We start from the raw sequence: 11,118 nt of genomic DNA, 5'->3' as shown, positions 1-11,118 counted from the left end.
CTCCGTCCCATAATATAAGAACGTTTTTCATACTACACTAGTGTCAAAAACGTTCTTATATTATGGGACAGAGGGAGTATATATTTAGATTTTATATGCTGTACCTATGTTATTTTGAACTAGATAAGGATGATCCTTTACCTAGATGATAAACAATTAGCTAGCTCAGCCTAAACTATGATCTGCAAATTTCTTGACGTACACGTACTAATGAACATGCTGAGCGCTATAATTTCTCTTAGGAGAAACCAAGCCAGGACTGATCTGCCCAGTAGTACAGATTTTTGTTCTTCATTGCTTGCTACTGTTTTGTGGTTTGTTATCTTTGTTTGGCACCATCTATGTCTTCTTTAATGTTTTGATGTGCCCATTAGGCGTTGAAAACTGATTACGAGTGGATCTATTCATATGGCCATCGAGTATGAGTCAATAGTAATTCTCAAATTTCTGCAAATAGATGTAGGTTTCTCTATGCTAGATTTACTATGCATTCTATTCGTTTTCAATGTGCCATTCTTTTTGGAGGATATGATGATCCTTTCCCCAGATGATCGACAATGAACATGCTGAGCGCTATTATTTCTCTTCAGAGAAACCAAGCCAGTACTCTGATCGTCCTAGCCATTGCACATGCCTGTATTCATATGGCCATTGTGGATAATTCTATGCCTTAATAATTCTCCTGATATATCACTGTTTATTAGTAGGAGATTTCTTCTGCTTGGCGTAACAGCAATTTCACGTTGTTTCTTTTGTAATTTGATGATGGTTGACAGTCTGATATCAAATAATGTGGTTGCATCCTATTACAGCAAAGCTTGTGATCCTTGCTAACAACTGCCCTCCACTCCGCAAGTCTGAGATTGAGTACTATGCTATGTTGGCGAAGATCACTGTCCACCACTACCATGGAAGTAAGTTTGCATTCCTATTTAATCCAACTTTTGTCTAGTGGTGAGTTCTGTGAGATGATGTTCACTTCTTCCCATGACACTGCGAAACCCTTCCTACTTGGCTCACAGTCCTGTCTATTACTTTGCTGTGGAAGTATTGCTAATCAATAGTTTGAAATAGTGCATATAAGATGGTAAAGCAGTCATAATCATGTCAAACTTTTTTATTATCTCAATAATATACTGTTCAAAAGTAACAGCGCCAATGTTTGATTTCCAGACAATGTTGATTTGGGAACTGCGTGTGGTAAATACTTCCGAGTCTGCTGCCTGAGTATCATCGACCCTGGTATCTACCACCGCATCTCTCAATTGTTTTACCTGGTTCATACTTTGATATACAACAACTGGGTTTCTGATCATGCTCTGTTCCTTGTGTTGAATTTTCAGGCGATTCCGACATCATCAACGCAACACCAGCTGGCCAGTAAACCTGTGCATGCCATTTTCAGTGTCTCGTCTGATGCGTCATCTAAGGTGGTTCTAGAGTGTAGTTCTTGCTGGACTTGATTTGGTCTTCTGTACATCATTTATCAGTCAATCAAGTTTGATGGGACTATGGTTTTTCACTGTCTTAGCACGCCTTCTCTTCCCCACGTTTGATATTTTGCGTCATAGCTATGAGTAATCAGTGGAAATACACGGAGACGAGCCTATTGATTCCCAAGTACTGAACCTAATCTGATCGTAAGTGGGCTCTGTACAACGGTCCCCTTTGTTGATGACAACGACACGTACGTTTTTTTGACAAATGGGTGGCTCAAGAGTCAACATCGACCTTGCAAAGAAGATGCCAAGTAAGGAGAAACCGAAGAAGTAGAAAAACAAGTGTGGCACCATTCGAAAGATGTCTGTGGTTTCATGATGGAGGGTGGTCAGTTTTCGTTAGTGTGCTTGTTAGGAGTTTCATTGTGTTCTTCAAGTGTTGAGGGTTGCGGTTGTTGTTTGTTTAGAGGGCTGCTTAAGCGGCTTTGGTGTTTCCTATTTTGCGAGTAGTCCGCATTTGGGAGTGTATCGGTTTTTGCCTGGTTTTTCGTAAATTAACTGGACAATTCTTTTCTTCTTAATTAATCGACGAGGCAAATATTTTTGCCTTCGTTTTGAAAAAATGTTCATTGTGTACGAGAACGGGCTTAACCCACCCAAGAGCGTGGATGGTGAAGATCTCGCCGCGAGAGAAAGAGAGAGAAAGCTAAGGGAAAAAAAAGGTGCATCCCATCTCGCCTCGTTAACTTGCGTCCCGCTTTTTCTCCTCCAAGAGCATGCCACTACCGATTTTCTCGTGTCGTCGTCTTATCGCAAGTATAAGAAAAGAAGTTGGTTGAAAAGATTGGAGTACGTTGTTGATGCGTTCCACGTTTCGCGTCCGAATTTCCGCCTGCTCCACACGGCTCCATACTGTTGAAGAACAAACCAAAAGATGCATAGCGGCGCAGCCAATGGACGCGACAACTTTGGCTGGCCACCAACCCCGTCCTACCATCTACCAACGCGCTCGAGATTCGACCATGGAAATCCAACATTTTTTGGTATTTTATATATTTGTTAACTATGACAAGTTTAGTTGGTAAGCAAAGCATACCTGTCCTGAATTTGATTTTTACCAAAAAATTGCCGTGCTTGCCAACTAAACTAGCCATCCTCGCGTCAACTAAATTGTCATAGAATAAGCATCCAGATGCAATGAGAATGTGCTACCCAGCTAACAACCGACAATACATCTAAATGACTCAATCCAACATAGATAAAACAAAAAGAAATAAAATAAATATTTGCACAAGTCCCCGCGTAAAATCAATAATATAATACTTAGATGTATAATACATATGTAAAATTTGTACTTACCGTAGCCGAAAATATCTTAAGAAAAACTTGGTACTGCCATAATGGCTAAAGATTCCACATCATAATGATTCCATCATACCAGTGAGTAGGTTGCAGCGAAGGGCGCCCATGCTTAGGTGGTGACGTTCCGTCGGATGATAATGGCAGAAATCACATATTTGACCTGAGGCAGAAATCAAATCACAAACTGACCTGCTTTCAATTTTTTTTTGCTTTGCTGACCCTTTAGTGTGGCGCCTGACAGCTGGGCGCCGCACACTACTATGCAGCGCCTCTGCCTTAGGCGTTGCACCTCCTGCTAGCGTGGCAGCCCTGGTCCAGTTGCGGCCCCACAGACAGCAGTGCAGCGCCTAAGGCTTAGGCGCCGCACTGTGTATAGTGCAGCGCCCGTGTCTTAGGCGCTGCACGTTGACTTAGGCCGCATCGGGCCAGTCCCTCCCAGGCAGTTCTTCCACGTCTGAGAAGTTGCTCTCTTCTGTACAGAGAGCGGCGGCGGCGCCCCCTTCGGATCCCCCCCACACCCCCTCTGAGATCTGAAGTTTTGAGGCCTGGATTCGATCTCTAATCCTTCCTAGTACGTAAACTCCTCCGTTCCCTTTCTTTTCCTCCGTAAAATCGTTGCAATTTTAGGGATTTGCCCAAGATTAGGTGGAACCTTAGATTTGCTTGGTTTGGATCTTTGTTTGTCCAAGATTGTGTGTTGTGATGGAGGATGTGTAGTCATATCCGGTAGTATATGATTTGTTAGTGAAACCTAGATTGTTTATTTTTTTAGATATATATGAGATGCCTAGTTTTGTAGATAATTATGAGATGTTGAGTTTTGTAGCTATATGTGAGATGTTGAGTTTTTTTAGATATATATTAGATGTTGAGTTTATTTGAAATATGAGATGTTGATTTATTTGAACACATATGTCATACGAGATATATATGAGAATTTACAATCATTTATTCATTGTGTGAGAAGGAGATGTTGAGATTCTTGTAGATGAATACATATGAGATGTTTAGATGAACACATATGAAATGTTGAGTGTTTACCGATATTTGAGATGAACTCATATATGTTTATTGTTTGAAATTTGTAAGGATGGTTTGGGTTCTGGACGATGTCTACGACGTGCAACACCGGGCCTACATGATGCGCGAGAAGGAGAAGGTAATAACTAGTAATCTAAATATTTTGCAATTTGCCTTTAGTTGAAATTTACATTGCCCTAAGATTTGTCATTACTTGTTTTTTGCAGAAGCTTGAACCTCTGAAGATTCGGTATCATGGGGTCTCTGGTCCTGCCATGCCTTACGATGAGCGGTACACACCGTACATCAAGCAGGCAGGACTACTCCCGTGGATTCTGTTGGTCAGCCGGTCCACGCCGAATCTGAACGCTCCACTGGTGTCCACTCTTGTTGATCGGTGGAGGCCGGAGACGCACAGTTTCCATCTTCGGACTGGGGAGATGACCGTGACGCTCGAGGATGTCTCGTTGATCACCGGTCTTGCTATCGACGGGAGGCCTCTCTGTATGAGCATCGATTCTGATGGGTGGCGCGAGCAGATGATTGCTCTTATCGGTATGGCTCCTACCGAGGCTGAGGCTGATGTAGAGGAGGGAGAAGAGAAGAAGAAGAGGGAAAGGAAAGCAGCCGGAGCTGCTTTCACGTGGATTCAAAATAACTTTGTGACGTGCCCTCCGGATGCCACTGATGATGTGATCCAGACACATGCTCGTGTGTATATGTGGTACGTTGTGTCGAGGACTTTGTTTCCTGACTCCACTGGCAAGAACGCTCCATGGATGTGGCTGAAGGCGTTGACCGTCTTCGATAGCAAATGGAGCTGGGGTTCAGCGACTCTTGCCTACTTGTACCGACAGGTAGTTGGTCTGTTTTGTGATCAACTCATTTCTTCATTAGCAATGCAAGCTTGCTGTCAAGTTAACATTGTTTTTCTTTCATATGTAGCTGGACGATGCGTGTTGCAGGATCACAGATAGTGCAGGCATTGGTGGTAATCTGCTTCTACTTTCTGTATGGAGCTGGGAGCGTCTGCCTGTTGGACGCCCGAAGAGCGTCAGGTTTGATCCTTGGTATGCAGATGAACATGACGAATTACGGCGCCCCGCGTGGGCTTACAAGTGGGATATCGTTTCCGAGATGACGAACGATGTCAATCTCATGTACCAAAAGTACATTGCCGAGTTGGACACGATTACGGCTGAGCAGGTAAGGAGGTCATTACTTCAGTCCTTTCTCATGCTTGCTTGAAAAATAGTCATCAAATTTACATTGTTGCCCTGTTTCATAGGTGGAATGGCAGCCATATGGTGCGGGTGAGAGCTTGGGGTACACCGAGGAGTTCCGCCTCAACCCGATGTGCTTGCGGGATAAGGATCTCTGGCTTATGCGGTGCCCACTGATATGCAACTGGGCGGTTGAGTTTCATTTGCCGCATCGCGTGTATCGTCAGTTTGGTCTGTTCCAGCCTCACCCGCCGGACTGGGTGGACACGGACAATGCACTTCATAGGTAAAAGAGCATGTCTGCGTATTATCTAAGCATCGGGACTCCTTTTGATTGTGCTAATGCTTGGTTTTATACCACGCAGGTTGGACAGGAGAAGGCAGCGGAAGATAAAGGACTGGGACAAGCATCATGCTTCGTATGTTACCCGCTTCCAGCTTTCTGTGGAGCAAGCTCGTAGCACTGCACGCGCCCCGCTTTGTGAGCACAGCCAACAAGCTTTTGATAACTACGTACGATGGTTTATTGGAACTACTCGAGTTGAGATATTGCCGCCGGCATATAATGAGGATATTCTTGAAGAACCCGTAAACTTTGAGGATCTAGCAAAGGGGAAGTACAACAGAGATGTCAGGAAAGGGCAAGGAGTGCCTGCTGTTCCGGTGATTAACTATGTGGTGAAGTGTTCCCTTCTTTACTTTCCCGTTGACTGTATTACACATGTTTGAATGGTTAACACATTCATTCTTTCTCATCCTCAGCGCACCGAGATCAAGAAAGCATCTGATGAGAGCCAGTCTATTCTGGAGAAGACACCGGTTGGAACTGGCAATGATGATGGTTCACTACGAGCATTCCTCAAGGTACATATCGCATTCACTATGAGAGCCAGTCTATGTTGCGAAGTTTGATATGTTACACACTTGTTCATGTTACAGCGTCAGGCCAAGAAGTTAAGGCGGTTATCGAACATTCTCGGTTGCCGTGATCCTGAATATGATGAACCATCTGCCTCTAGGTCTGGCACACCATCAGACCCCGCATCTCACCATGAGGGGGACGATGTGAGTTCCTCTTATGCTTATATGGATGATGAGGGTGCGCTCACCCAAGAGGTATGACTAAGCCTTTTGATGTGATTCTCACTTGATTACGACACCGGCCTTGACCATATTGTTTCGTTGTGTGATAGGGCCATGAGCTTGATGATGACATGATTTTGGCGGACGCTCAAGCTCGGTCCGCATATGTGTTCAAGCCTAGGCAGCCCAGACGCCGGTACACGCCCAACGACTATGACAACAGAGGCAACCCAAAGGTGGTCGTAGGGACCTCACGGATGGCTAGCTTGGATGATGAGGCGGAGGAGGAGGCGGAGGCGGAGCCGCAGGCGGAGGAGGAAGTGCACGAAGAGGATCCTCGTGCTCCTAAGAAGAAGAAGATTGCCTGCAGGCGTGGCACCAGGAACACGCGCGGAAGGCATTAGTGCTTTGTGTTAGGTTGATGAACTTGTGAGGTTATGTTATATGATGAACTTGTGAACTTGTGAGGTTGATTAACTTGTGAGGTTATGTTATGGTATTTATGTTTGCAAACTTGAAGTAATGTTGAATTGTCTTAAATGATATGATGTTCAAGTTATTAGTTCTCTTTGCTTAGCATGTCCAGTTTATAGTACTTTTATTGATGTTCTAGTTAAGTGAGTGCTGCTGCAGGAGGCCAAAATGGCATCTGTTTCTGCAGTTTTGCTTATAGCAGCACTGCAGCGCCCAACAGTTAGGCGCTGCACTATACTGTGTAGCGCCCAACAGTTAGGCGCTGCACTGTACAGTGCAGCGCCCTATCCTTAGGCGCCGCACTACTCCCATGGCTATCCAGAAAGCCAACAGTTGCTTGCATCACATCCATAATACTTACAATGACTGCAGCATCACAACAATTTGAACAAACACAAATTTTATGCCGACGAGTTCATAACTTAAGATAATTCAAACGTTAGTACGACATGGTTCACGACACATTTATTACAAATGACAAATGGCAGCTCGCCCTAAAAGATAGTTCACCAACATCTTACATGCCCTCACAACTTCACGACACATTCATTAGAAGATAGTTGACGACGAGTGCACCGAAGCGAAGTCCCTACTGAGTAGAGCGAGGCCATTTCCCCTTCTTGTCACGTGCCGAGTCCTCCTCTTGCGCCTCGCGAGCCTTTGCAAGCTTTCTTGCCCTCTCCTCCTCACGAGCAAGTTTCGCTTGGCATGCCCTCTCCTCCTCTCGTTTCTTCCGCTCCATCCTCTCCTTCTGATGACGCTCTTCCTCCAAGCCTCTTCGAAACGATTCTTCGAACCGTCGTTGCCGCCTAAGACAATCTGCGTATTGGTCCTTTTTCACATCTTCTGGCACTTCAAGATCTATCCACGTGAAGTACTTGCATAGAGGAGGCGGTGGCTGCATAAAAATTTGTTGTTAGTGTTGACACACATTTGAGAGTAACATTTTACTTCTCGAGCTTATCGGTGGTTGGTCATAGGCGTTAGTTGGAAGTGCACGATCATAAGCATAGTTCGGGCATACAAAATATCTCCGCCCTTCCGTCCATGCTTTCTTTCGGTCGGTGGACACCTTCACCTTGCAAACATCTCCACACCAACATGGCGGGATGTTGACATCTTTCTCCTTCACCTTGTCCAAAGATGCGTCCTCCCACTTGTTCGGCATGTCTTCTTGGTTAGCACACGGTGGCCTCGTCATGGAACCGGATGAAGCCATGCCTACAAAACCGAGAATTATTGGTCAACCCTAACCCCCACTTAACAATGAACACAACCCTAAGACCAACATACCCTAACACCAATATCAAACACACATAACCCTAACCCTAGCATACTATGAAAGACTAACCATACCAAATTAGCAAAGAAACACAAATTTCCAAATCCTATCAAAAACTAGGGTTTCCCCCAAACTAGCAAGATTTGAGCAAATGTGACAATTCCTATGGATGAAAACAAGGGGATCGGAGGAGATTACCTTAAGGGAGGGGATTGGCTTCAAAATCCACGGTCAAATACTCCGGATCTGAGAAGGATTTGAGAGGGGGAGAGAGGAGGGCAGAGGGGAGGCACTGAGCTTCGGGTTTGTGTTGAGGGTGGGGGTGTGTGGGGTGGGGATGGGTGGGAGGGAGTTGGTGCAGCCTAATAAATGTCCAGGTGTGCAGCGTCCAAGGGAAAGGCGCCACACTACACAATGCAACGCCTTGCCCTTAGGTGTTGCACACCTGGACATGCCAGTCCAGAGAGCACCAGGAGCGTTCCAGTAGTTTTTGCACCCCAAAAATTGCTAAGTCAGTGTGCAGCACCCAAAGACTAGGCGCTGCACCCTACTGTGCAGCGCCCAGGGCCAAGGCGCTGCACTGTGTAGTGTGGCGCCTTGTCTTTAGGCGCTGCACACGGACTTAGCAGTTTTTGGGGTGCAAAACCTACTGGAATGCTCCTGGTGCTCTCTGGACTGGCATGTCCATGTGTGCAGCGCCTTGCCCTAAGGCGCTGCACTGTGTAGTGTGGCGCCTTTCCCTTGGGCGCTGCACACCTGGACATGCCAGTCCAGAGAGCACCAGGAGCGTTCCAGTAGGTTTTGCACAGTGCAGCGCCTTGCCCTTGGGCGCCACACTACACAGTGCAGCGCCTTGCCCTTGGGCACCGCACTAACTGTTGTTTTCAAATACCTACTGCTTTTTTTGTTTTGTGATTCATAAAGATGCCACATAATCACATCCAAAACACAGAAATACTAGTCCAAATCACATACTCATACACACATAGCACATATACTTGTCCAAATCACATAGTCATACACACATAGGGTCTCACATTGTCATACACACATAGGGTCTCACATAGTCATACACAGAAATATTAGTCCCCTCACATAGTCATACACACATAACACATATACTTGTCCAAATCACGGTCCATGTAGTTTCTTCTTCTTCCTCTCTTCTTCTTCTTATTCTTCTCCCTCCTTGCACCACCAAGGGATCTCACCTTCCCCCTCCGTGTCCTCCACCCCCTTCATTGTTTCCATACCTATGAAAATGGCAATATAATAGTTAGTCACACAATACAAAATGACAACAGAAGCATTGAGCCAAAAGAACAAGATCATAGTAAGTCACATACGGCAATGGTCCATTGAGCCAAGAGAACATTCCTCCACTACGGCCGCCGCCAAGGCCAAGATCACCACCACGGCCTCCACCAGCACCACGGCCTACACCACCACCACCGCGGCCTCTACCACCACCACCACGGCCTCTACCACCACCACCACCACGACCTCTACCACCACCACGGCCAAGACCATCACCACGACCTCTACCACCACCACGGCCAAGACCATCACCACGACCAAGACCATCACCACGACCTCTACCACCACCACGGCCAAAACCATCACCACGGCCAAGACCTTCACCACGGCCTCTACCACCACCACGGACTCTTCTAAGACCAAGTTGACTCCCTCTTTGTTGCCTAGTTCCTCGTTGGCTTGTTTGATTTGAGTGGTTTGGCACTCCACCACTTGTTTGACTTGGTTGGCTACCCCTTGGTTCACTTGGTTGGCTATCATTTGCTTGGCTTGTGCTTGAACCATTTTTCTTTGATCTCTTTCTTGGTCTGGGACAAGTTCTTGTGTTGTGTCCCCCATTACTGCAGCCCCCACAATGGGATTCCTCACAAGGCTTTTGGAATTGGCCGGTGCCGTATTCTTCACCGCCACCACGGCCCCATCCGTCCATGTCACCTCTAAGACGCTTTGTCTTACGTCTTCCCCGTCTAACGACCTTCAATTCCGGGTCCGGCCATAGTTGAACTCCATGATACTCCGGCCATTGTGATTGGTACAAGTATGGCTGGAACCGTGGAGTCCATGTATTCTTTACCGTCATGATTGAGAAATCGGACTCCCTCACGGTAAGAGGGTGATTGACGTCCACATTCCTAACCCGGGATGCATTTAACAAGTGCGAGCATGGGAGATGAAGCAAAGACGGCCTCATGCAGCTGCAATCACACCGTGTTAGGGAGACCTTGAAAGCCCGGCCTCCGTGTTGGCGGCCATCGTTTGTGGTTCCTCCGGGCTCTTTCACCTCATACTTCCACTCGTTGTCGTCATATAGTACAGCTTCTTCGGAGTCTGCCTTTCGTGATTGAAATTCCAACCATTCTTCAACCTTTGGTGGGAAATTGTACTTGTGCTTATCCTTGTTCTCACCAGCAATCTGCTTATCAGTCTCCATTGAGTGCTTTAAAAAGTATTCATTCATCTTGTCAAATGTGTATTGAACTATTGCTGTCACGGGTAATGCACGTACACCCTTGAGCACCTTATTGAAGCATTCTGCCATATTGCTTGTCATTTCACCGTACCTCCGGCCATCTTCATCGAAAGCACGTGCCCACATATTACTTTCGGCAATGTTCTTATTGAGAAACTCCTGACCGCCGGGGTCAAGTTTCTTGTGTCTGAGCAATGCATTGAACAATGTGGAAAACCGCTTGTTGGTGAAAGCGAGACAACAATCCTGAAGATCATCGGCCAACTCCTTGATACCACATGCCCTATAGAAGTTTGCACAAAAGTGCCTCATGCACCATCGATGATGCAACTTTCTATGTCCGGGAATGTCAATCACCACCGCATTTAGAATTCCAGCATGGCGATCCGATATGACACAAATTTCCCTTTCAGCCGGTAATACCCTTGTTCTCAGTTGACGCAAGAACCACTCCCAGTTATCATTGTTCTCCACCTCAACCAAAGCAAAAGCCAAAGGCAACACCCGGTTATTGGCATCACTTGCTATTGCAACCAATAAAGTGCCCTTGTATTGTCCGGTCAAGAACGTGCCATCAATGGCGATGACGGGCCGACAATGCTCAAAAGCCCTCACGCATTGCTCAAAGGCCCAAAATGCACGGCCAAATACTCGGACGGTCCTCCCGTTATGAATCAAAGTTTGGTGCCCATGAGGCTCAACCACGTGAACCATGCCTGGGTTTGTGGC

The 11,118-nt window shown here is 46.2% G+C and overlaps 2 protein-coding genes and 1 non-coding gene across 3 annotated transcripts in view; all 3 read left to right on the top strand.

Annotated features, from left to right (window-relative positions):
- LOC119275853 (60S ribosomal protein L30) overlaps nt 1-1,547 on the top strand; it is a 2,852-nt gene extending 1,305 nt beyond the window's left edge. Inside the window, exons 3-5 of the mRNA XM_037556780.1 lie at nt 813-914; nt 1,174-1,242; nt 1,344-1,547. Coding sequence (XP_037412677.1) covers nt 813-914; nt 1,174-1,242; nt 1,344-1,384 — 212 coding nt within the window. The 3' untranslated portion in view covers nt 1,385-1,547. The remainder of the gene's footprint in view (nt 1-812; nt 915-1,173; nt 1,243-1,343) is intronic.
- LOC119282920 lies at nt 523-617 on the top strand. Its single transcript, XR_005138948.1, has one exon. It is a non-coding gene; the product is annotated as a small nucleolar RNA Z103 (small nucleolar RNA).
- A 2,392-nt stretch (nt 1,548-3,939) lies between the features above and the next one.
- On the top strand, nt 3,940-5,773 carry LOC119279517 (serine/threonine-protein phosphatase 7 long form homolog). The gene is made up of 3 exons (XM_037560736.1): nt 3,940-3,960; nt 5,110-5,330; nt 5,410-5,773. Exons 1-3 carry the CDS (start codon nt 3,940-3,942, stop codon nt 5,771-5,773), a joined length of 606 nt encoding a protein of 201 aa, XP_037416633.1.
- The last annotated feature ends 5,345 nt before the right edge of the window (nt 5,774-11,118 follow it).

Source organism: Triticum dicoccoides, chromosome 3B, assembly GCF_002162155.2.
Source record: "Triticum dicoccoides isolate Atlit2015 ecotype Zavitan chromosome 3B, WEW_v2.0, whole genome shotgun sequence".
In the NCBI taxonomy this organism is placed as follows: Eukaryota; Viridiplantae; Streptophyta; class Magnoliopsida; order Poales; family Poaceae; genus Triticum; species Triticum dicoccoides.
This window is presented reverse-complemented; position numbering and strand designations above follow the sequence as displayed.